The sequence below is a fragment of the Phaethon aethereus genome, assembly GCF_964289735.1.
Source record: "Phaethon aethereus genome assembly, chromosome: 7".
Taxonomy (NCBI): Eukaryota; Metazoa; Chordata; class Aves; order Phaethontiformes; family Phaethontidae; genus Phaethon; species Phaethon aethereus.
Window position 1 is genome coordinate 27,769,396 of NC_138583.1, and position 27,617 is coordinate 27,797,012.

Sequence of the window (27,617 nt, forward strand, 5' to 3'; positions counted from 1 at the left end):
TTCTTTCTGCTCTTTTAAAGTTAAAGGTCTCACCTCCACACCATTAATTAAACAGATTAATTAAATAGAGAAGCCCCTGCAGCAGCAATTCCTCTCTAAGGATAAATACCAAACATTTCTGGGCTTTGAACTGCGGCATATAACAGAGTTCTGATTAGTTCAGATAAAACATCTTGCACTGTAACCTTCTTTAGGCCAATGTTATTTCATCAATGTCTTGTGTTTCTCTGCAAGCACAAATATGGATAGTATTTCTCCCCAAAGGTGACAAGGAATAGAAGACACAACAGGTAACAGGGAGCATGGAAATTACAGTGGGTCTTGCTATCTTTCACGTTTTCTTTTTCCAAAGCACCTGATTAATGGTTTACCATTTATGACGTAGGAAGCAATTTAAAAATAAAGAGCAAAACGGTGGCTGATTTTGAGAATTCTGGTCTGAGCAGAATCCACAACAAGATGCATCAGTAGCCAGGGGAGTCCAGACATGCTTGACCAAGCAGTGGGCAAGGTTGCAGGATTGGGAAGGGATGCAGGACCCCATTCCTGAATATAACTTTTCAGAGAAATGTGGGGACTGCTTTAGTGGTGGGAAGGCTGTGCACATTCAGGAATACGTATTTACAGACATACATACACTAACACTGCCAGAAAGGACAGCCAAATCTTTTGATTGTTTGCTTGCATGTCCTTTCTTTCTCTAGCTGTTATAAAGCACACATAAAAAAGAAAGATCCACAGCTATTACCATACGGAAAGATCACAAGATCAGTCTTTAAGCTAGAAAAATGAGTCTTGATGTGACCACTGATGTAAACAGCGTTCTTTAGCTGTGACTTTTCTTTGGGGCTCACTGGATGTAAATGCGAGGATGGTCATGTCACATCTTACTGCATGGAAAGAGCCCAGCTTCTTTTCCAGCTCCCCTGCTGTATTAGAACGTCCAGAATCAGTTTGATACAACTTTCACCAGGAATAGCGAGAAAGTCAGCAAGAATATTAAAACAAATACTTGGACAACTACTCTAGAGCTGGACAAAAACAGCATTTGGAGAATCAGAATGTTCTTTTTTTTTTCCCCCCATCTAGATCAGACCAGATAATAGCAGTTTTTCAGGGTCACTCAACCTCTCCTTCTTCCCTCATTTATCCTGAGTAGACCAGAACAAATGTATCTTATCTTTAAAATGCCATATAATATCCTTCCATAGTGCTGATGACATCACTGTTACTCTCCAGCGTTTCCAAGACACGGTGCATCACCACTTCAGCCAGAGAGGGGTTGTAACTCTGCCGAATGCAACTCAGGACATGAAGGAAATGGCAGCCTTTTTCAGCATCTGCAGAAAAAAAGGAAAATGTAGCCAGGCATGGAGGAAAGACTTCAGTCTAACTGCTTCTTTTTATCTATTATAATCCAGATTACACATGAAAAAACCACAGCTGTCTGAGAGGAAGAATTCCCTAGGTACTAAAGCAGAGCTGCATGTATTCAGAGGGAAGAGATCCAGTCTGTGCCTACAGTTCTCCAATTATCAGCTGTTCCCACTGACTTTTCTGGGAAGTGTCAGGGCTGTAACACTAGTAACGAAGGTGAAATATAATCAGTCTTGCAGACTGTAATATACAGGGCTCACTCAGTACAACCTGATGATGAGGTTAATAACTTAAGGGTACCTCCACTATCCATCTATGCAAGCCATCCAGTTTCTGCAACTACAGAGGAAACCAAATGAAAATCTTTTTGCCCATACCCTACTGTAACTGTAACTGCTTGCCCAATGCTGGCATCTTGTGGAAAAACTGCTACAGTGCAACTTTCATTCACCTAGCAATGCAATCCCATCCCCACACTCCAGACCACTCAAATTGCAGGAGCAGAAAGTCACAGAACTTCATTATCAAATTTTATCTTCTTTTAAGAGGAATGAATCTGGAAAACATCCAAGAGAACAGACGTGTAAAAATAATCCCCTTTCCTAGAGGGCAAACCAGAGACCAAGGTCCTTAATGGCTGCAGTACTGCATGCAGTTTGATAAGGATACTGAGAAATTCCCATGGGCCAGGGAGATCCCTGTATTTTGTTGTTGCTGCCTTTGGGGTTTGTTTTTTTGTTTGTTTGGTTGGTTTTTTTAATCTCTACTCTAGAATCAGCTGAGCCCCAGAACTGCCTTAGAAGGTGTTCAGAAAAGTGACCGGTAGATAGGAGGCAATGCTGAGTACTGGTAAATAAACAGTTCAGCCTATTAGACTGCGATTCAGGCAAAGATATTTCTTTAGAAGTCAGTGATCCAGTGTGATGAACAACCTTTGTGGCTGGCAGCCAAAAATGCGTCCATCAGTCTAGGACAGATAAGTGCAGAGAACAGAACAATGTCTCTACCTGGTCATAGTGACTGTTGTTGCAAAGTGGGTAGCTGCATTTTGCATTAGTCATAGATTTGTCATAAGAACATCAAAGTGCCCATCCCTGATCTACAGTAACTTAGCTTAAGACTCAATGAATTAGATTAGGGACTCAAGTGTTACCCAACAGTACAATACATAATTTCTTCCTAGATCCTGGTAGAAAATGGCATTTTGGGGTAGCTGCAGGAGTTTACAATCAAGTATCCCAGAAACACTCCTAGTCTACGACCCAACTTTGAGGGAATACACTCCCTGCAGTGGAGTGATGCTGTCCCTCTTTTATTGACATACTGCGTTCTAGCTTTTCTCTACCAGCTGAGATAAACCAGACTGTGATTAACTGTCTTGCCTGACTACCAATATCAGAGAGGACAGTTATAGAACAGCTACCATTTGCCCACTGTTGACACCTCACATTCACATATTGAATTTAACTTCAAGAGGTTCTGTTTTTTTCCTCTCTACTATTAGCCTCATCTAAGCCTGAAACCAGAGAAAATGTGTCAAAAGGCGGGGGGCGGGGGAAGAAAGAAATTTGGACTAAGTCCAACATTTTGCTGTTCAGTCTGGAGTCAAAGTGTACTTTCATCTTTTTCTGGCTATCTTAAGCCTCTGGATAGACCCACACTGGCCTCACATGAAGGCATTTAAGATCAGGCTGTTCAGAATTACAATTGGAGACAAGGACTAGGATTGACATGTAGGCATATCAGGGTTTGTGGAGCTTTGACTAGGCACGCTGAGGATTTTTCAGTTGTACAATAGTTCCAGGCAGCTGGGTTGGGCCTAAAAACATGTCACAACTAAAGCAATGGGGCGAGGCATTGCCTTGAAAACTGGCAGGGAAGTAACTCATTGGAGAGAAGAGTTTGGTTTTTATCATAAATCAGTCTTCTTGTCATGGATGATTAATATTACTCTTCAAAGAAAATGGGTAGGAATTTCTTGTGACAAACAAGCAAAAGCTCTTGAGGTATTACCATGTTCTTATTTGCTCACTACAAGCCTGCTCACTAGTCAAGGCCAAGCAGGTGACTAAAGACTGCCTTGCCACCAGCAGAGGGGGCCGACAGTTACATTAAGCTCTGCACTCTTGCATCATTCAGTGACAGTAAAATATCCACAGTATCCTGTTGGTTTTGACTGGAGCTTCTTAACTTTCCTTTTCAAAATCTTCTATTACCAGTGACCAGGACATTGAAACAGCTCTTCTGAAAACTAGCTGAGAAAGACACACTGACCTGGAAATTGTCCTCTTTACAATGGGAAACTAAATAGGTGGAAAGCTTGAAGGAGAACAAGAGGCTAACAAAGCAGTTGCTATTTTTAACCTGCTCAGTATGGAAAACATGGCTTTGAGGACTCAGGACTCTTCAAAGTCTTTTCTGTGACCTATCTACAAGTTTCTCACTGCTATTGACTCCTCCTGACTGGGAGGAAAAACTTCCCAACCTCTCATGGAGCACTGAGAGTACTTTACCAGAGTGATAACGCACAAGAGAGGAGTTAAACACCAGGCAGTTGCTCAGTGCCCAGTATACAGGTTCTGGTCTTTATAGTTGCACAATTATTTAAAAAAAAAAACAAAAAAAACCCCAAAAAAACAAAACCAACAGGTTCCCAGGAAAACTAGCTGATGTTTTCTGGGCAGAGGAATGATTTGACTCTTACAAAGAAGATGTTTGTATTTGTTAATTGGGTAAAAGACAATAAAACAATGTGATATGGTAACCTGTTGCACTGAAACAGTCTCAGGCAGATAAGCCCATCTTCACCTGCATGCCCAGTAACATCTACTCCTTCCATCCTCCAAAGATACAGAAGTTTTACCTCCACCTACAAACCTTGTCTACAATTGTACCACTGCTTAAGGGTAGCCTGTTGAAAATTCAAAAAAACAATCCCACTTCACTTAGCCTTTTTTCACTACAGGATAACCAACATATACCAGGTCCAACAAGCACTATTACAGTTATGATAGTGTAAGGACATGAGCAATTTAAGATTATATGCTTTATGTTCTAGTCAGTCATTTATTCTGTACTAAAGTGCATTCTACCTCACAAATAGCAGCAAGTGATCCTTGCTGACACATTCTGCCCAATGAATTGAAATTTCTCTGTAGAAATGTACCTGTATAATTAGCAGACATTCAAGTCAAGCACAAGCTATCACTATGGCAATAAGATACAATAGGCGTGAGGGACAGGGATAGCTCAGAAGCCATATGAGGTACATTATCTGAAAAGAAGTGGATTTTGTTAGACTGCAATCCCTACCTGCAAAGAACAACCACCTGAGCTCTACCTGAGCTTAAAATCTACAGAGAATATCCTACTGACTTAAGTAAGTTTTATTGTTGACTTAATGGAGGCGGGGATTTCACCTTTCAATACAGTTACTTTTGTGTCAACTCCCTTGTAGAAACTGAACTAGCAAGATTTGCTGCTTATCCAGAGTACAAAGCAACAGCTGCTAGGTGCTGCCCTAACTTCATTACATTTGGTTACTCCCAAAATATAAGTATTCTTAAAAGATACAGATCTAAGATAATGGCTGTTATTTCAGATCTAAGAGGTTTGCTTCCTGCTGGGCACACCTGCTCTTTCTCTCTCCATGCTCACAGGAAGCTGCTCTTGCACTCCTGCTTTTAGCTATACTGATTAGCTACATCAGCAACTTAGCTCAGAGTTCAAGGATAAGGACAAGAAGCATATCTAATCCAGCAGCAGGAGGAGATACTGTCATCAATATATCAGCACCAGCTCATCAGAAGCCCTGATCACACCGCTACTTACGCCTGGGTTTTCGACAGTCTTCTTTAATCACATCAAGGGTCACTTTAAGCAGCTCCTTATCATGGTCAGTCACCTGGAGAAAACAGAAGAAACTGGCAATTTATAGCAGTCTATTTCACAGTAGATGGCACGACTGTTGAAGGCCATGATGTATTCTAAACTAATACCGTCATAACTATAGTCTGCATTATATACTGCCTCCGAGATTAATAATGAATGTTACATCTTCAGTTATTATTTTTAATACCATTAGCAGCATCTATGAGTTACATGAAGAACATGATATACCAGAATTCAACCCAGAGGAGGGCAACCAAGTTTCAACCCACTTTGATGAAAAGAACTGTCGCCGGTCCCAGGCTTCAGTGTGCTCAGCTGCGTCAGCGCACAGTTGGGCAACCCGGGGAACACAGAATGCACTTGGAACAGCAGCAGTGCTTAACTCTGGTGCTGAGTTACAAAAAAAAGCAACTCAGTGGGTGATACAGAGGTAAAAGCAAGAGTGAAGTAAACTGCAGATAAGACTTTTGAGTAAACAGACAGCACTTGGATGTTCAGCTTCTCTTTCCAAAAGATTTCTACTATTTCTGAAACATTCTACTGTTTCTACTGTCTATGAAAGTCATACCCCTGAACTTGTTTGCAACCAAAGCTCAGTTTCTTACGTGGTATAAGTCCTTGGAGCTACTCGGTTTCTGGAAAACCACTCCTTTTTCTTGTAGCATCCTTATTGCTTCCTTAAAAACACTATGAATCCTTTTGGAACTGGAGTCACTTTTTGACTTCACCTGTATGGGAAGAAAGGAATGAAGCAGACTGTGAGAAATCTCAGCTCAACTGAAGTTACCAGCAAAAGCTCCAGATGCTTTCAAAGCAAGAGGACTTCAGGTGATTTTGTTACACATTTTTCTTCATTTAGTAATTCACAAATCATATCTGTTACATATGAACTAACCAACATCCCTAAGCTTTCAAAAAAAAAAAAAAAAGCAAAACAAACAAATACCAGAAACTTGTGCTATTCTTAAGGAACCACAATCTCCTAACTGCCTTCTTTGTGTTTAGCAGCTGTTTGATTATGTACAGAGAACTCTCTTTTGCAATAGGCTTGTGATGCTCACAGAACACTGTTTAGCTAATCTAGCTTTGCTCATATTCAGCATTTTCCTGGTAATAAGGGTGGGAAGACAGACAGATCAGTGCTAACTAAGGTGATATTCAGGAGGAATACAAGTGCTGCGGAATGGATCCCCATCTCCTGATTTGAAACTGAGGCAATGTCCAAGTAAAAGGAAGAAACTAGCAAGAACAGTATTTGTTTCTTGTCCCCTTAGTTTCCACATTTTTACACACATTCTGGTCACATTCTCAAGAGTTTCTCCACAGCCTAATGAAATTAAAGGACAAAGAGCATGCAAGAAATGATGACAGCTGTATGAGACAAGGGACAAAGGATTCAGTTTTGAGGGCAGGTGGGAAAGGAGAACAATGTGCCTGGAAATCCGTAACTGAGGAGGTTATTTAGAACAAAGGGTTCTGTGTTTGGGACACATCTAACAGAGTCGGAAGGAAGAAAGGGGGGAAAAAAAGTCAGGGAAATGCAGGGTTTGTTTGGAAGTAGAACAGAGCTAGGACAGTGGAATGACAGCTAGGGACGTGGAAGGAAACAATCAGTTGTGGAAAGGAGAAAGTATGGCTAGGTAAGAGCAAGACCAGGACTTACTCTTTTCCATCTGTGTCTGTCCCACTATGTCCTTTAATCTCCCATTTATCTACACAGACTGCTTCAATTCCCCAGTTGTTTCCTCATCTGTTGGGAGCGCACTGTGCTCCCTGTGGTTTTCTTTGAGAACAGAGCTAAACTGCTTCCCACAAACCAACATGTGATAACTAGAACCACACCAGAGCAACCAAAGCAAAATTTGCCAAGCCATTTCTTCAGCAATCACTGTAAATGGTCCCATCCTGTCTTCAACAAAAGTATCAGGCTTCACATACCCTACTTCCCTCACAAGATGCACTCAGAGAAGCCTTGGGAGCGAAACAGGCAATCACCATGCACCAGAATGAATTAGCACGAGTATGTGAAACAGACACCGCACTAGCAATGGCAGAATATCTTTTCACAAAACATTCATTTGCAAGTCTCAAGTGAAACTCCAATTGCTTCTAAGCCTGAAAGCTTATGTGCCTACTTCAGAGATGCGATAGGGATATTAGCGTTAGCATGCATCACAAGTTCCTCCATCCCCTTCCCCCAGCCAATCCTCATTATTTCAACAGGCCATAATCACATCACTCCCTCTCTCCACCCCAAACCGGTTAACTATCTCTTTTCTCTCAAATTGACAGTCAAAAATAATTGCCTAATAGTTCAAGATAATTACCATAGAACAATGGCTTTTATTCTCAGTTCAATTTTTCCTTTTGTTCCAGACTGAAGGACTTCAGTGCCCAAACATTTGCCTGTCCCCCTGTCCACCACAGCTATATCAGTTTGCATAGCAGACAAACTTTGCTTCTAACTACAAACTTGACCGTACATCTGGACACCACTCCAATCACAGCACTAATACCACTATCATATTTCTCTTCATAGTGCCTCTTCTGATGAACTGAAGAAACAAACATAAAGCATAGCAGGAATGGTTAAGTGAAGAGTGAATATTTTCTCATGGAAAGGCACATTCTCATAGCCATATGTAAAATGAAGAGACTTTGCCTTTCACTCAGAGGCAGTAATAAATCCTCAAGAATCTAAGAAACTGCTAGCAAAGCAACCACCTCAAGACTCTGATCAATTTTTAATGTGAAAGCAAACATTTGGGGAGGAAAAAAAAAAAGATGAAATATCTCCAAAGAAGCATGATAATTATTCAGTTTGGCTTAACACTGAGATCCCATCAGAAAAGGGAGATAATTAAAAACAGACTCTGTGTGAACTGACACACAGCTCAGCCTGGATGGATACTGAAAGAGAATCACTAAAAGAATGCAAGTCAAGGGATTGACAGAGCAAACGCAGAGAGGCAGGCTTGGGAGCAAGAAAATACGTAAGCAGCTGCTACATATCAGCACCCTCTCAGACATGCTGCAGAGACAAGGTAAAGGGCTCCATGACAGAAGGACTATTCCCAAAGAACAAATGAGGGCTCCTGTCCTCTTCAACAGCTTTAATATTATCCTGAAATGACAGGGAAAGTTTGTTTTTTTCCCTAATGTGCTCTAGAACATCCTTCCTCCTTTCCATCCCTCTGAGTAAAGCAACAATTAAGGAGTTTCTTTGTGAACACAATCTAAAATTACTTAATCTGTTCTTTTGGTCCACCCAAAATACCTCCAGCATCTCATCCTGCAAATTCATAAGTCAATAGTACTTCTTCCCAACACCTTATCACTTTCTTTTATGTCAAACCAGGCCCTCATTTCCTCTGGACTTGGATCCCCCCCTTAGAGCAAATGTACACCTAAGCTTGCGATTTAGTGTACTGAGCAGAAATGTACAGGACACTGGCCATAGGGCTATACACAGAGGGAAGAAATCTAGGACTATGAAATCTTATGTGATTTCACATCCCTGCTTTTATTTCAGAAGGAGACTGAAAAATGTTTGCATTTCAAGAGTTATAAAGGTGCTGTTAATGTAGTTCCTTCTGAGTCACAGTTTATTAGCCATCACTTTACTTTTATAAAGTTTTTCATCTGAGAAATGCAGATATTAAGTATTTTAACTGCTGATCCAAAGCACCAGCAAGATTTGAAACTGGATTTTGAATTTACTTCTCACAATGTTCACACCTTGTTTTGCAAAGTGCCCCCCTTTGGCATGCCTTAGTTTCAGGGTGCACAGTTTCAGGTTCTGTGAAGTGCCCCCTCCAAATCAAGTCCCTTTCAAATAAATGAAGCTGTACATCCAAACACAGGAGCAACCAAAAATATTCATCACTTTTAAAAAACATGTTCTACCTCCCCCGCCCAAGAGAGAAGCAGCTATTAAATAACAATTTTACCATCACTACCCTCCCTGCCAAGACCAGCCAAGGACTCTAGCAAATCCAACAGAAGAATCCCTGTCTCCAGAATTAAGTTAGTATTTTAATCAATATATTCCATCTGATGGGTCTCAGCTTAGTGGGCTGGTGCTGTGCAACCAGTTATTCTCAGATCTTTGAAACAAGACAAACTCTCTGTACAATCAATAATAGGTCAAAGAATAAAGTGGTACAGGAATTAGTCAGTCTGTTCAAAACACAGAAAGTATGTAACCTTTGGCTCATTATGAATCACAACACACCCTGATGGTGTTAAAGTTTCCTGGTATAACCACACACGTGATTCTACTTATGGAATCGCCCTTTGCGATTTCTCACGCAATGTTTAATCCTTGGCTTAGACAGGTGACAATTTTAGTAATAGTGGTTCTGGACATGATAGTCCTGAAGTCCTATAATAACCTTTGCAATATACATATTCAAAGTAGCAGTGAAGCTTCCTTAAGAGGCAGGAAGACAAGCGCATAGCATCAAGAATGTATAATGCACTATGTTATACCTACAGTACAATGTACAGGTTATATACAGTAAGTATGAAGAACACTGTAAAACTCCCTGCTTCAATGACTTGTCACTGCTGACCTTGAGATAATATTCAAATCAAGAGAAGTACAAACACCAGAGTCCAGAAAGCACAACCCAAGTTATGTGTCCAAGCTAGTGACATACACAAACTGGAATGGTAATACTAAAATAGCACACACCATAGCTTATGCATGGAAGAAGCGCATAAAAATGGTTAATCAAGACTGGCTGGTTGCAAGTTGTATTTAATCCAGTTGAGAAACCGAAGGAATCAAGTTCATACGTAGTTTTCTTTAAAAAAAGGAAGCAAAGGCTTGTCAATTTGCCAAACATAATTGCTTAAGTCCAGCAAGTACGCTTTTTAGGTTCTCTAAGTACAAGATTACTTTTTCTGTTTTTCGCTTGTAGTCTTCCTTGTAATACCCACCCCTCCAGTCTCAAAAAAAGGGATAAGGCAAAGGCTACAGCTTAGGGATAGAGTGGACACTGGTTATGTGAAGTAAATCTCCACTGGTTTTAAAAACAGTAACAGATATGTTAATTTTTAATTATTTTTAAAAACACCAAGCCTTCCAGTTCTCTTACCCATCCTCTGTAGACTATAAAATTAAATGTTCCCTAGTATATGTCTCAGCAGAGGACATGATTTGAGTTCTGCCGTGTGCATCTGCTAGAGGGAAATTTTTTCTGGAGATCCAGAAGACTGTACTGCTGGGGAGCCATTGGGACTGGAACTAGGTATTACAGGACATGTATGGGATATGGGCAGGGCTCAGGTACAGTAATGCTGAAAAGGAACAGAGCGATGCTGCCTACCTCAAGCTATCCCAGCTACCTCCTTCCATCTTCACCCCCTGCTCTGCTCCACTGCCAGTGACTCCATAGCAGCTCACCACCTCCCTGGAGAAAATATTCCATGAGGAGATACCCTCCCACTACGATGAACACTGTGCAAGTACTTTAAAAGTTGGGAAAGAGGTGAAGGGGGTACATCACATCTCCTAGGATCACAGGGAAAGAAAGAGAGAGGCAAGAAAAGAGTTTAACAGCAACTGTGCTCCAGAACACTGAAATCGGGGTGAAAAAATGAAGTTATACATCCAAATAACTCAACCTTTCACATCCAGGAGAAGTGCAAGAAATGAACAAGCGTGTATATTGTGGTGTGACCTAATCAGTTTGGTCCACTCACCTAGCTCCTCCCTTGCCAAATAGACATGAAATAACATCATTCCACAGTAGCAGCACCCTTTATCCTTTTGATTTGAGGGGCATGCAAAACAGAAGACTATAGAGGGGAAAAGGAAGGAAGAGGAACAGAAACCAGATCTATTACACTTATTTTTGGGGATCAAACTGGGTACTTGACCCTTTGCCAATTATGGGAAGTGACATCTTCAAGAGACAGAGCAGAGGAACCACGAAATGCATTACCAGAGCATTACTAGGCACTCCTCTTAAGGCATTCAGGTCACTTGACAACTGCAGGTTCTTTCTTATGCAAAGATATATAAGCCTCTTTGCAAGGAATTAATACCAAAGGGCAATAGGGAGAACTGCAATTTCTAAATAAGCATCTGTGTGCCCAAATTCCTGGGACATATACTCACATCTTGCATCAGGGTCAGGAACAACTATTAATTATTATGATAGCTCCTCATGACTGCCAACAACACTGATGCTACATGGGTTTTGTTGGAGTTTTCTTTTTGGTTTTTTTTTTTTTCTTTCTTTTTTTGTGCGTCTATGTTTGTCCTGCACCAGTTCCTACTTTAAATGGCTTTGCAAGTTATTCATCTTGATCTTTCTATTAATGCTGAAACTTCAAAGATGGAAGTTCCCAATGTTAGTCACAATGACCACTACTTCCTTTAATGTAAAGTGTTCGGGAACTTTTAATACTGTTCCAGCTAGCTTAGAAAAAATACCCTGTCCCATGTTGGATATTCTAGTATCAAACTTGTCTGTCAAAAATGAGAGTAGCTCTCGTTATTGTTTATATCCATGCTTGCTTTAAAGCAAACAACAAAAATGTGTTTAACAAAAATAAAAGAAACAGCTTTCAAGCAGCAGCTATCAGAAGCAGTTCAACGAGGCCAACAAGAATACAGCTACTTTTCATTATTATTTGACTTCATCCACAAGTAAGTGGGTTTTGTGTTGTTTTGGCTTTTGTTTTTTGTTTTTTAACAATTAAACAAATGTCAGATGTTAACATAACATAGCACTTAACTTTACAGTGCATATCAGAATCAGGCAGTGAAAATGACTGCCATGGATTTGTTTCTCTCCAGAAAACCAAAAAGTAAACAAGTGAGTCACAATGCTCTAGTTTAAGTTTTAGTTGCCATTGGTAACATAGTAAAAGCCATAACACTGCTACTTTTGCAGAAATTTACTGCTTCACAGCAGTTTACAATCTGGTGTGTAATTTATCCAAATAACACAGAGAAATATAAAGCCATTTTACAAAATATTTTTTGTCTATTTCCCATTCTGCAGTTTATCAAGAGCATAGTATCTCACTGGAAAATTTCTTAGCAGTTTGATTACATGGAACTGCATGTAAACTGTCTTCAATTAAATCCCACCTTCTGATCCTTTCAAACATGGCCTTTCACAACTAGGGATTTCCAACAAGAGAAACGTGTAGCAGGGAGTACTGTTCATCCACTCATTAGAATCTCCTTTTGAAAGCTACGTCTCTATTAATATATTGAGCTTCAAATGAGAAACAAGACAAAGACTTTGTGCTCCCTTCTCCTAATCAAGCCCAGATCTCAAACATCTGTGCCAAAGAGCTCAAGCACCTTAAAGGAATCTCCTTTTCTGATACTGCCACTGTACAGGTCTAGATTGGTTAGTGCCTGTTGCAGACTGTAAGGTTACTCAGCCATAATACAAGATTACACCTAACAACAGAATTTTCTCATATGGCTTTCTTCAGTCCAGTTTTATATGTCTCAAGTAACAAGGTTTCCTCAAGCTTTGTAAATATTTCATGCATAAAGCTAAAGCACTTGTGGTTTTTGAATCCTCTGAAGGCACCAGTCTCTTATCTGGTTGATTATGCTTAAAAGTACATGGTATTATTCCCTCCACTAACAACTTGAAACAAGTACATTTACTCACCTCCTGACAGCTGGGACTGGGTAGATGCACACCAGCCAGTGACACCAGAGCATCAATTGTTTCCAGCTCCTGCTGGTAAAAGGTCTGAATTTTGTTTTCTAATAGAAAGCCTTTCACTTTCTCATGCAGCATATTGACTGAGAAATTCTGACCCTCCAGGTCACTACAAGGATACATAGAACACATTAAAAGGCAAGCAATATACTATTAACATCTTTTAGAACAATTATCTAAAATTAGCCTGCTAGACTGATTTTTCAAAGGTCAAAAGGTATTTTACTGTCTTTAAAGAATCTGAATTTAAACCCTTAATTAAAACACATCATTTTTATATGCAGTGAACACCCAACTGTTCCTCTTCAATAATTTGTTGTAGCAGTGTTGTGATTTTAAAATCTGCAATCTCTGATCCAGATGGATGTGGATCTGAAACCACACTACATGCATCAGACCTGTCAAGAAGCATCCAGCTACCCTTAAACTGGATACAGGAATGCATGTTTGACTCAGTTTATTCAGGTTATGTATTTGCGATTTGATGATGACACAGGCAGCAGAAGTTGAGAGCATTTTGATGGAATAGCTCCTTATCCTTACACATAAAATAAAATTAGGCAAGGACACCCTCCATCTAATCTGTGGTCCTCACCCCCAAATCTTGCTCCAAACCCCAGCTTTCTTTACTAGATGCAAGAGGTCTGTACACAGTGTTTTACGATCCTCCTGATATTTGCTTTGGTTCAGTATTATATTTCTTCCCTCAGATTATGGGCAGGTATCTCATCTGTATGGATCATCAATTATTTGAGAGAAAAGCAGGCTTCTACTGTATGCTTGTGCAGAGTCTAAATCACAGTGAAGCCCTGTTCTACCTTTCTCCACAGTTATTACAATAACAAATAAACAATAATAAAATCCCACACTTTGCCCCAAGACCAATCTGGATACTGCATTTACCTCTGTCCTTCCTCAGGGCCTTGGAAAGGTTTATCATAAACTTCTCTGTAGAGACAGGGGAGTTCCAGCATTCTTGAAATCTGAACATCACACACAGGATCATCTACTTTATCTGGAGCGGCAAAAAGAACACGCATACTTGGCCAGAACTGCCATACCAATCTTTTAAGCAAGCATACCTGAGGCAGCACAACAGAACTTTACATGCCAGCATTAAATTGGCAAATTTTGTTCACTATTGTTTTTATAAAAACAAAACCACAAAGGCCACTCCTGCTTTTACAGTTTACAAGGAGGTAAGTGGCCTGTTGTGGTGCATTGGAGATTATGCTTTTGTCTGACATCTTATTTGACCGGAATTTATGATCTCTATTTTACATTTCAGCAGTCTTTATCCATTAGATGAAGTTAACACATAGTAAGGAGCTTTACTTGGGCCAAAGTGAAAGCAATTTAGGGGCTATTTGAATTGTGTGGCTCTCCTGTAATGAAACAATGGCATTATTGCCAGCCCTTGAATGGGTTATATAATCATAAATCTTCTGTCTGGAAAGGAGGGTTGAATCCCCTCCCAGATTTTAGCTAGGGCTGAAAAATCTACAGATTTTTTATCTGACCTACACAGGGTTTTTAAAAGATGGGCTTCCCCTCACCGAAGGAATAATTTCAGTGTTGTCTCTGTGAGATTTCACTGGGGAAAACCAACTCTTACACAATAGCACAGACACGGAGGAGAGAAGAAGTTATGTAACTGGAAGATCCTAGGGTGTAAACAGCGGACTGCAGAACTCTGCTGCCCAAGGAGCTGTCGGGTACAGGGGCAGCACTTTCATGCAGATTTGTGCCTGAGTGACCAAAGACAAGGAACACTTCTCAGTCATTCTGCAGAGCCAGAGAGTTTAGGAGAACGTGGGCTTCAGATGTGTCCATACGTTGTTATCTGCCTATGGAATGGATTATGCAGGCTGCAATAAAGAGCAACCGTTTCTCCAAAGCAGCTAAGACTCTTGGTGAAGTGTGACATAAAAGGTCACCAGCTCCCTTCCCATGCCTACTCTACTTCAACACAAAGAAAACTGAAGAGCAAGTCACTCTCACAGATACCGAACCACAGTATTTGCATAGCGTTTTTGTATGCATGCTAGTCATCTTTTATAGATTTTCCAGGAATGCCTCATTTACAGGCAATCTAATCCCACACATTAAGTAGTGTTGTTTTCTAACTGCTTCTACTTTTCTAACTGTTTTACACTGCAAAAATTGAAATAAAAACATATGGATGAAAATCTCTTTAGAAAAATGAGGTGCCAGAAAATAAAGTGGGAACTATTCAATGAATTACATACAGCTTAGGTATTGTCACAAATTCAGACAACTAAGTTACATATGTCACAGATCCATAACACTCACAAAAACACGAAGCCTGAATTTCTCTCTGTTGTCTGTAAGTTCGGATGTGACCTCTGACTCTGACAACATCCCCGATCCCCAGCTTGGTTTTCTGGCTCACCGTTTCTTGGAGTTTCTTCATCTGTTCAAGCACAGTAAGACTGCTGGGTGTGCTTGGACGACCTGCAAGAAGTGGGGGAAAGGAGATCAAGCATTAAGGCCAAGAGGACTGTCCTTTTGCATTCGTTCAAACACCTAAGCATCACAGGAGTCATATTGTTAAAAAAGGGAACCAGGCACCATGTGTTCTGGGTAGCAAAACCTTTGGGTGACAAAGTTATTTTACAGTATTATATTTATTTAAATAGTTCACCTGGGGGAAGAGTAAAAGGGAGGAGATACTGATTTACCACTGAAAATATCATAGATGGGTTGCAAAATTGAAACATTAATTTGAAATGAGTTTTGCCATTTTTTGATTTTGTCATGCTAAGATGGATGACAGGGGAAAAGAAAGGTCAGCCAAACTTTTTACATGAAAGAATGAGTCATCTGAGGTGGGGCCAAAGCATTCATGTGATGCAATTTCATGTCTACGCTGAGGTGAATGCAATTTGACAGAATTTCACATTTACGTAACACATTTTTGCAGAAGAGTAAATCCTTCATAACTTAAAACTGATTAATGATCCAAGTATCCCAGATCACAATTACAACAGGCCAGAAGAAAGCTTCCTGTGCCCCCTAGGAGTTCTTTTCTTTAGCAGGTACAAATTAATTAATTTCCACTAATAACATAGTGTCCATTCAGGCACTACTGATGTACATGTAAAGTGTTCTTACTTTACAAGGCTGAAACAAATATTCTGCATCCTCATTCTATTTCAAGCAGTATTTCATGCTACTCCTTTAATGAATTTATGTTCCTCATAAAAAACTGATTTGACTGGGGGTCTCCATCATTTTTTTGGAAAGCTATGCCACATTACCTCTCTAAAAGTGATAGCTGTATATACTCCAGTCAGGATCATTTATACCACTTGTCATATCATTGTTAAACTTAAGCAGGGGAGAATTATCTGTCTGCATAAACAGGCTTGTTGCACAGACATCAGCGTTTTTAACTTTTACGTCAATCTTGCCTTTCCCCATTCTATGTGCATGTAACCCTAACACTGGCAGATGACATTAGTAACATATATTTCAGTAGGATTTTATCAGCTACATATCAGGGCTGTCAATCTACTGCATGAGCTTTCAAGAAGGTCTAAAGTAGAAAGTATTCCATACTTCAATCTACGAGAAATAGTGGGGGGAAAAAAGGCAAAGAGAAAGCCAGACACTAGTGAGTTCTTCTTGTTATTGAGTGCAATAATAGATTCACTTCAAATGCACAATTTCTGCACATTTAGAACTTTCCCAAATCATAAAAAACTGCTGGCATCCTCCCACTGTGTTTTAAGCTACTTTTGAGTTCATCGCTGACACTATATGCATGAGCAGGAAGAGAATATGAATGAAGACAAAGAAGAGAAGATGAATCCTGAAACCACTGTATCACAAGGGTGGGGAACGTAGAGCGGGTTGCTGGTCAACGGATTGACTTTGGAAACAGCAGCTATGGCGTGTGGCAGATTTCCAGCCTAGCTCCTCACTAGATGAAGTCACAAAAAGAACCATAAAAAGAGGATTCTCTGAACAATGTCACACAATGGAATTGAAATACCATACTACTCAGGTAAGGAAAAGGCATGACAGGTCACAATGTACTGTTTTATTGGCATCGTCATTGGACACAACACAGAAAGTAACACAAAACACCCAAAATGGCCGAGGCGGTAGGATGTGATGATTTAAAATTTTAAAAAAAGTGAGTTGAATTTGCTCTTCTGCAAGTTTGATTGTTTACTGAATTATTTAAGACAAACATAAGCAAAAATGTACAGTCAAAAGAGGAATTATTTGACAAATTACCTGATAAAGATGTCTCTGCTATCATGGGATTTTTCCAGCAGACACAATTTATAACTCCAGTACTATCATCCACTGTAAAAAAAAAAAAAAAAAAAATTGCAAGAATTACAGAGTAAGAAAGCAAGTAGTGATGTTCCAAGAAATGAAGATACATAGATCTGTAGGAAGATGACTGCCAAGGATATCTCATTCCAATCAGTCTGAAAGGGAAAGTGGGTGCTCAACCCCTACATGTACCTCTGAAATAGTCTCCACAGTCATTTCAGTCATGGAGGTAGCTCAGCACCAGATACCATGCTTATGGGCTCAGTCAGCAAAGTAACAGGTATATTCTCAAAAAAAGACCAAGCACTCATTTTAATTATGAGGCTTCAGTACAAATATTGGATACTAACGAGTTTTAATCTAATTGACAAGGTCAGAAGAAGAATCAGTGTGGAAAGCTGAAGCCAGGCAAATTAAAATAGGAAACGAGGTGCAAATCACAGAAGCATTATTCTAACAGTGAGAAAACAACACTTCAACCTTGGGGGGTACAGTCATGTGAATAGACTAGCAGTGCTGCTACCTCCAGCTGCATTGGTTTCCACGCTAATATTGCGCACAAAGTCTGCTGGCCTTTCCTGTAGAAGACAGAAGATATTCCAGAAAGCAGAAAGGCAGCTCCTCTAGCCAGGAAGGACAGAGGACAGCACATGCTTGTGGTTCTGCTCTAGGCCAGGAATTCCCAACTTAAAGTATAGGTACTGATGGCATGCAAGCCACTTCCGTTGCTAAAAAAGCTTAACACCTTCTCCTGAGCACAGGAGGTATCTAGCTTTTCCTGTTTTGTTAGTACCCAATCAAAATAAGTTTCATGATTTCTGCCCTAGGCACTGCATTGTCAAGGACAGCAGAAAAAGACAAAACCCAAAGAAAACTAAAAAACTATCAGAAGAATCAAGTGTTCCACAGATCAAGAGACTATATAGATGGCGTGTCTGACACTCTTTAAATAAAAAGTGACTAAATGTCTGTCAAACCACAGCAAGGATCACGTTTCATGTCCAGCTAATGCTCCAAGCACCTTATTCCTTGAACGTAACCATCTCCAAGACACAGCTTCCACTCTTCATAAATTGGAATCTGCAATTTTCTTCTGCTCCTTAAACCAGATCCATGACTACAAAAGTAACAGCAATGTTTACCAGGAAGGTACTGATTGGTACCTGCAGTCGTTTCCTCTGGGAAATATAGCATCAAAGCAAAATGCCTTCACATTGTCTCACGTGTTTTGAAACAACTTCCCTATTTGGGGGTCCAATTTTAAATCCCTGTCTTGCCTTCCTGTTGCCCAGTAGCTGAGCTGCACATTTCTAATAACAAACATACAGCATCTATAAGAGGTAAGCAATTCCAAATTCCATCACAAAAGTATGCTCACCTCATTGCTAACCCCCTTTTGAGCCATTGTGTCTGCAACTATTTCAGCAACTTTAATTTTGTACCAGAGCATAGATAATGATCTAGCTGGTAGGATATCCTCTCCTTAGTATAGATAAAAAGCAACTACTTTAGTAGGAGTCAGAGCCCACATATACCATGCCAAGCCATTGATGTAAGCCAGCAATGGCGTAAGAAACAGAGCAGATGACATTTCACTATTACATTACTACAGATTCTAGTTGTTCCAGCTTGTGACTGGCCCTGTTGCACCAACTGTGACAGATATGCTTCCCAAGAAGAGTTTAGAAACAAAATAAACAAGACTTAAGGATTAGGAAGTCAGACTCCTCTTCATCAGTGTAACAGTTGAAACTGGAATCCTGGAGGAATTGACCTATTCTTGCCCACAGAGAGAATCTGGTAGCAGAGCAAGACTCTGAAACTAAGTTTTCCTAGTTCACAAATAAAAGCTTTGAGCAAAAAGGCAAGTAACTCCTGAAGCACAGATGAATGAGAACTGTTACAATTGTATTCTAATTAGACAGGAGAATCTTAATCTATTTTAAACGCACTCAAGGGGTCTACAAGCTTTGAAAACTTCCTGTCCTCCCTGTGCCGCCCTTCCTCATCTCCTTGGCTTTAAACTTTTGTTTGTTTGGTTTTTGTGGGTTTGTTTTTGGGGTTTTTCTGCTTTGTTTGTTTGGGTTTAGGGTTTTTATTTGACTCTTACATTAACTATTGGAGGGGTAGCACTCTCAAAGCTATCTGGTAAATGAGATACTGTCATCATTTTTATTTCTTTATAACAAAAAGGGCCAATGTGAACTTACTGAGATCCCAGTAAGATTTTTTGTTTGTTTGTTTGTTTAGGCAAGTGCTTTTCAGCCTTTCAAAACAGTTCTGGAGTATAAGGAAAAACACATCTGATATTGTTTGGTTTTATTAAAAAGGAAACAGGGGAAAAAAAAAGATCAGAAAGGTGTGTTAGCTAAAATATTAGCTAATTCACTCTCTTCTACAATTATTATTTTGTTGCCAGTTCTGGCTGTATAGTTTTCAGCACAGAGAGGACCTAAGATTCTCTTAAAATGAGCAGTGTGTATTCTGAAGTAGAGAGATAGGAAATGGCGGGGGGAGATAGTGGCAATGACACCAAGACATTTCAGTTCTCTATCAGAGAAAAAGTACAAAGGGGACTTGCTTTGTAAGTCACTTTTAAGCAGATGGAAAGTGAGCAAGTACTGCGCAGTGTGTGGCACTCCAACTGATGCAACGCCTGCTCTGTGACTCACCAACCAGAGTCTGTTGAACTGTGAGATGCAAGAAGTTACAAGCAGGAAACGGTCTAAGAAGTTACAGTTTTACGCTGGCGGAGTCAGCCTGCCTGAAAGGGAGGGCAGGCTGGGGAGGGGCACCTGGCAGGTAGCCTGAAAGCTCAAAGCAGGAACTGCTGGAACAAAGAGTGGAATTGGATGTGAAAGGACAGCAGGAAGCCAGGCTCACCCAGAGCTGTACTTCAAGGTTGGCTGATCTAACGCTAAGGCCTTAATTCCACTACTCTGCAGTTTCTTTTTATTTTTCTTGCTCCATTTTCTGCCCCAATTAAAGATTTCCAACAACTTTACATCTAAACTAATGCTGAAAGCAGTGTGGGAAACCCTCGCCCATAGAATTGTTTTTGCCTTGGTCATTTTGATTCTGTCTTCCTTTGCTCTTATGATGCGATAACTGCATTTGCATACTAGTGTAATAAAAGAATAACAGCTGACGTTCAATTTATGTTTCAACACTTCATTACATCATCAATTACATCTCCACCTCTTAACTTAGGTGCTTGTTTAGCCTGTGCTACTTCAAGTGTCAGAGAAACTTGTGCTTCCAAACTCATTTAGCATAACGGCTGGGTAATAAAAAACATCCAGATATTAGACTTAAAAAACATCTAGAACATATCCACTCTAAGAAACTGTAGGGACATTTCTATAGAGCACAGAGTCAACTCTAAGCAGCCGCACCCAGTGCAGAGTATGCTATATGCACTAGCAGTTAATGCTACTCTGCAGCAACATGATGCAACCACAGGTGTTGTGGAAGCTGGGACCTGGTTATGTTTTCAACTGTATCTTCACAATACTCCTGTGAGTCAGGGATGTGCTGCTGCCTCAATTTTATAAGTGAGGGAATTGGGTAAGAAGAAGTGCTCTGTGACTCAACCTCCATAAGGTAGAAAATCACAGCAGAGGAAGACACTGGACATGAGTTAAAGTGCTTCAACAGGATCTATGCATTTGGCTCGCCCTTCCTACTGTGAGATGACCCTCCCCACCTTTTGAAACTTGCCACATCACCACTACTCCACTCTGCTTTTTCTCCAGATGAAAAAGACAGCTGAACCAAATGACAATCAGATGTTTCCATGTTAATAAAATACTCTGAATATTGGGAAAAGCAATCGGGAGGAGACAACTCCCAGCTGGTCTTGGCAAGGACTGGTACTATGATGCTTGAGCTAGATTTGCTAAGGCTCTTATGCACCTAAATATAAACAAGCTCCTGACTACTATTAAAAGCTGGCTCCAAGATGTGACAAAACATACAAAAGTCAGAAGGGATTTCTAAGGTTCAGAAAGGAAGAATTGAATTCCCATTTGCAGGCACTGTTAAATAATTTTACATCTCACCAAAGGAACGGCATATGAGAGGAAGGCGGTGGAGTCCAGTGGCAAAGCAATAATCAAAATTAAGATTTGCTAGATGACCCCAAATGAATCAGTTAGTCTGCTTTAACTATTTGTTTCTCTACTTTTGTGAAGATATAGTAGCTTCCCTAAGTTTGCTAAGTAATGTCAGCTGCAAATACAGCTGCTGCTACATTATATTAAGGTAAAAGCACAGTTGTTTCAAGAACAAACAATGATCAAATAAGGCAACTTTTAAGTTCTAACTGTAACTAAGATTAGAAGGCTAATAAATGCAAGCAGAAAGAAACAAACTTTTCTTACCTCCATAATTATAAAAGGCATCTCGCTCTTTCATCTGAACCACTATCCCGACAACATCCACCTGTCTTACGGGATGTCCATAATAAAAGAATATACCTAGAAACAGAACATTCTTGATTACTGTAACTGTGTATTCCTTTCAACAGTCACATTTGTCATAAAAAAACCCCATACTTTCTTACATATTTGATATATATTAAATTATATCTGTGCCTATTCCTGTGAAAAATCCCCTGGATCAGTGAGGACTGGGAACACTACAAGGAAGAATTATCAGCTCTACTTAGGATACCAAAGCTTGCTTTTGTAGTGTCAGAACTTTATTAACCTCTTATTTTCTTGCACATTTGGATCTGAAAAAGTTTGTTTGCTGCACGCATTAGGGTTTTTTTTAGGTTTTTTGTTCTTGTTTTTGTAGTTTCATTTTGGTTTGGGGTTTGGTTTTTTTTAACATCTTCATCAGGCTTCAGAATAAATAATAGAACACAATGGAAGCAGTTTGAGCTTCTCACAATGCAGCTGTTACTGATTAAGGCAGAGCCTCCAAAAGGAAAACTAACATAATTCTATCTTTCATTTCTAAAAGAACAGGAGCCATTGGGGGCAAGGGGAGAGAAACAACCTACTTAGACTGCAGCGTATACTATGCAGTCATGGTGGACAGCATCCTGAACTTCAGTTTCTGAAATAACATGTTCAAAAAACATTCCTTCAAAGCTATTTTTGTGCATCTATAATGATGACTTGAATAACGTGTCCAGGAAACAGGGAGGAATCAGAGCCCAATGGACTTTGACAGCACTGAGGTTGCCACATGCCGTAACCCCTTTCAAGAGTGACAAGTGTTGTTCACAAACACTGATGTAAACATTACACACTGAAGCCTCACAGTCCACTAGCAGGAGGATAATAGGGAAATAAGTTCCAGATATATCCTGGTCTGGCTAATTTTCAGTCAATGTGTTTTCTTCAGTCTTCAAATACCACTGCTTTACTTAAATATGCCAAATGGGATGTTCAATAACTGTCTTCTAAAAACTAGGTAACTCAAGGGACTCAGAAGGGAACATTTGGCTCCATACACTATGGCAAATCTTATTCTATTTCCCTTATTTCAAAGGCAAAGAGAAACACTGCAGCAAGGGAGTCGGAGAAAAGTTCAGTATTTAAAAAAAAAAAAAAAAAAAAAATCCAAAAATAACTTGTCCTACATAGCTGTCAGCCTTAAATGAGCCTGGAATTATCTTCCCTAACTTTCTTCATGTAAGAAAGACAAAAAAAGCAAAGTTTCAGAAGAAATCACAGGTGATCAGCCAATCAGCCAAGCAGCTCATAAACAGAAGTTTTGCTCATAAAAAAACATGGCAATGTTTTGAAGATGCATCTGTTGTTATCTTAGAGCTGGCTATACTAATCGTGCAGTCACTGGTCTGGCATAGAGAATGCTTAGCAGGTCTGTCCACTTTTGTCTCATTCCATTTACCAGGACAGCAATAAACACTGCTATAGAAACCCTCAAAGGTGCTCCTGGTGTGTATGATTATCCACTAAACCCTACAAAGTATCTATAAGAGAAGGTCTGGGTCAGTTTCAGGGTAAATCTGTGGAGCAGAGACTCCAAGCTCTTGACTGTGCAAAAAACCAACACATTATTATGTTAATTTCTGAGTTAGTAAGCCGAGTTTTGGCAAATGACAGACCAGATGAAACTGTTCTCTCCATCCCCGTAAACTCACAGAGAACAACATCCTTACTCTCCGAGAAACTACCTGAATTCATTTGAAAGATAAAATTATATTTGCAGTATTAAAAGTTGTTGAACTTGATGACTTCAGGGTGTAAATTTTTTGTCCTGTCAGCTATCTTGTTCAAATTATGTTCATATTGGTAGCAATAAAAATATACTAAACATTCGAAGCTATGTGGAAGCACATTCAGTCAAGTTCCTAGTAACCCAGTAAATAACACGTTAATATGCTGTTACCACAACAGGAAGCCACAGCAGCGGTATAGGGGGCTATAGATACGGAGCTCCTTACAGCAAGTTACGGTCATGTCTTTACCAGCATTACTGAGCACTGAGCTGTTTGCCATTGCTTTAATTATTATTACCTCCTTTTATGCTATTTGTAGCTTCTCTCACTTGTTGATAAGCTGTCAAATGCAGTGGTGCATGATAACTCTGAGAAAAGCTCATTTCCATGATGTGATTATGTGTTACAACTGAGTTTGACACCCACTCTCATTTCAAGTCCTCTAAGACAACACAATTGCTGTTTTTATCTGGGAGGTTTTCCAGCCTTCTTGTCACCATTTATAGCAGGAGAGTAATTGGCCAGGTTTACTGCTTTCCTCTGTGTTGTTTTAAGGGGTTAGTCATTGTAGCATCAAATCCTAATGCTTAAAAATGGAAAAAAAAAACTTTATTAGGTCATTCAGTCCATTTCCTCAGGGCCAATGCAAGACCATTCCGTACAGTAAATTCCTGGCAATCTGTACAGTCAGGATATAAACAATCCCAGTGAAGGGCATCCCACCTTTTTCCTGGGAAGGCTGCTCCACGGCTTAGCAGATGTCGTTTTAAGGATGTTTTTCCTGACATTCAGTCTGTGTTTCTTTCCATTCCTCCTAGTTACAACTCTTTGTTTTGCACTCATTCTTAATTACCATTACATATTGACTGATTTATAGCCAATCATATACTTAGCTTCAGCTGGTCTTTAACAAACCCATTAAAGGCAGGAAACATTGACAGCAAACATCTACCACCTTCCTTCCCAAAAGATTTTTTTTAGTGTTTCTGTTGTGCTATCATTTGTTGCCAATAAATAAGATACACTGAAACAGGTCTGGTTTGCTATATATGTAGCACCAGTAGCATGAACAAAATTCAGGATGTTTGTTATATGAAATTTCATTTTATTCTTTAAAGTTTTGTTTAGAAAATGATACAGAATTGCAAGCAAGCTTAGCTGTGCAAAACGCCAGATGCACAGGAAGTGGAGAAAGCTCACATGCACCAATTTTAAAAGCTGATATCTTGACATGACAGATACCACTTCCATCATCTTAGGAAAAAAAAAAAAAGTAGTAACAAAACTGAAAGAGTTCCTGAAGCAGAAGACAACTCAATTAAGTAAAAGAACAGGAAGGGAAGAGAGAAGGGAAATTCAGGTAATTTATAGAGGTGAAAATAAAGAGAGCAGGATTTTGCTTTCTAGGCTGTTCCTGCTTTTATGAAATATGTTTGTTGATGTTTCTAAGTTTAATTCATCTGAATGTATTTGTGTGTCTGTGTGTATGTACTAAAATGTCCAAGTCCAAACGATACTCCTATTCTGCTGACATCAAATTGTTATTGTATTTTGTTTAAAAACAATTAAAATGTCTTTAATTGAAGCAGGAACAGTTTTTTCCAGATTCATTTGCTACACCAACACTACTATAAGACCACACACTTGAAAAAGGCCTCTAAGTATTACTCACTCTAGTACAAACATCAACAACAGACTGTAGCCTAATTCTTGCAATGGATTTAAGACAAAAGTCTCCCATCATCTTAAATAACAAAAAAGTATATATACTGGACTTTGCAGTTTGTGAATTCCCTATGTATGTAAAAATGATTGCGAGAAGGCAAAAAACCACACCAGTCCTTTATTTCTGCAAGAATAGTACTGCTGTTATCTTTGCTGTTGAAGAAAAATAAATAAGAATAACAAAACCTATAAAGCAGAGCATATTCATAGGCAAACAGATGTACCTTGTCTCTGTGGAGGGGAGGGGGAAAAAAAGAAAAAGAAAAAACCCAAAACACAACACCAAAACGAGACAAAAAACATACACTTTGCTTAGGGTTTACTGCTTTTCCTCATTAATTCTAAGTTCCTTGGGTTCCTCCCTGATAATCTTGCACCTTGTCAAACTTCAGTTTGGAGTAGTGAACACTTCTACAGCGGAGAACATACTGCAGTCTTTTTAAGTCTTTGTAGTGAAAACAGAAATTCAAGGTCAGACCCACGTTGCTTTAGACACTGTACACATGTGGGTGATATTGGCTGAAGACCGGCAGGAAACAGACTGCAAAGCATACAATTTCCAACAATGGTTAGGAAATAAAAGGTGTGGTATAACACACATGTCAGAATTTACAATAAAGGTTGTTCAAATGTATGAAGATTATCATATATCTGTCATATCTTGAAATTAAGCAGACAAAGCCTCAAAATCTGTATCTGTTTTATATTGTAATAATATCCAGAACAAAAAGCAAAACACATACTCCCAGCAATGTCATCAACTGTCAAAATTTTGCGACAGAGGCATAAAACCCTTCTCAAATGTTGTAGAGACAGTGGAAAGATATAACATGTATGGACAGAAAGGACCAGCATTTTTCGAATTAACTTTATCAGAATATAACAAGCACTACCACACAGAGGAATCACATTACTTTAATGTAAGACAGTTTCTGTATCTATATATATGAGAGGAAGAAAAGCCATTAGAACAAACACATTTTATTTTTCACACATGTCATGTACAACCTGTTGTTCTTAGAACTGTTAAAGACACTAATGTCACTTAGCTTAGGGGCATGGAAAATTACTGGTGTTCATGAAGCATTCTGCAATCCCTGCATAAAGAGCACAACACAAATCAATTATAATTCTGTGTGCATAATAATCAGCACATATAGGTACATACCTGGCACTTGTTTAGATTCTCTCATTTCTTTTATATCTTTAATATAGAGTCTTGCAAATGCAGAAAATACAGGATCCATCCCCCAGTACAGAGAAGGTGTCTCTTCTTCATACTTCTTGGACTCGGACTGCATTCAAAACCTATGAACACAGAAGAACTTATAACTTTTCTACACAGGTAAACCGCTGTTTACTTATGTTCCAATTGAATGAAAAAACAGCTTGTGATTTTACACAAAACAATACAGCAGAGGAACTTAGATCTAATACAATGTTACCTTTGTGTCACCACATGAAATATTCAAAATACCAATACTGATGATTTACTCAAAATTCTGAGACTCAAGGATTTCTTCTCTATGGACCCATAAACAGAGTGCAAAATACAATGCTTCTTTAAAAGAGCAGGGTTGTGGGATACTAATTGGTTATTTTCTGTACGATTGATTATTCCCCCTCCCCATCATCCCATCACTCTTTTTCCCTTCCATAAGATACTCTCCCCATTGTTCATCCTGTGCTTTATTGGGGGTGCGAGGTAATGCTTATTTTACATAAAATAAGAGCAACCATCCCTTTTGAGCATACAGTCTCTAATAGTTTTGTAATTGTTACTTTCCCCTTTTACCTCTCAGATTTCCCTGTTTAACACCTGCTATCTTCTGCTGTTACCACAGCCAATTCTCTGCTTATCACAGAGTTGATGTTGAAAAAAAACAGCACTCAATTCAGAAAGGATCCTTGCAGAGATTTGGAAGCTGAATATACTTTTTATTAGCTTCTGCTGTACAGATAGCTAAATTGTTCCCATAAAGCTTTCCAAGTCACCCTCAAATGGATGTTGGCCACTTACAGCTGGACAGCAAAGGTGGTAAGTGGATTGACTTTGAATAAGGTATAACAGGGATGAAATTTGGCAGCTACAGTCTCCTGAGAGGGAGTAGCTCCCTGCTACAGGTTGCCAGTGATCTCTGTAGTCTGCAGGAGACACTTCTAGCTACTGATGTAAGGCCAAAACGCCATGAATATCATCATAGCATCTTGCTTCTTGGAGAAATAACAGAACTTGGGTTCTGCACGACTTCTGTTTTCACACTTAAACTTTAATTTTGCACAGAAGACCAGAGTGTAGCACAACATGATAGAGTGTTGCTGACATCTACTCTACACTGTGAAAAGAACTGGAAATGACAATTATATTAATTTCCTTTTTTTTTTTTTTTTTTTTTTTAAGCAACAAAAGCTTA

The 27,617-nt window shown here is 39.4% G+C and overlaps 1 protein-coding gene across 1 annotated transcript; it reads right to left on the reverse strand.

The window, feature by feature from the left end:
* Nucleotides 1-1,182: 1,182 nt before the first annotated feature.
* On the reverse strand, nucleotides 1,183-26,504 carry STN1 (STN1 subunit of CST complex; the record flags this gene model as incomplete). Its single annotated transcript, XM_082002368.1, has 9 exons — nucleotides 1,183-1,340; nucleotides 5,209-5,281; nucleotides 5,874-5,996; nucleotides 12,918-13,080; nucleotides 13,875-13,986; nucleotides 15,285-15,446; nucleotides 17,238-17,309; nucleotides 21,665-21,760; nucleotides 26,372-26,504. 9 exons carry the CDS (start codon nucleotides 26,502-26,504, stop codon nucleotides 1,183-1,185), a joined length of 1,092 nt encoding a protein of 363 aa, XP_081858494.1.
* Nucleotides 26,505-27,617: the final 1,113 nt, after the last annotated feature.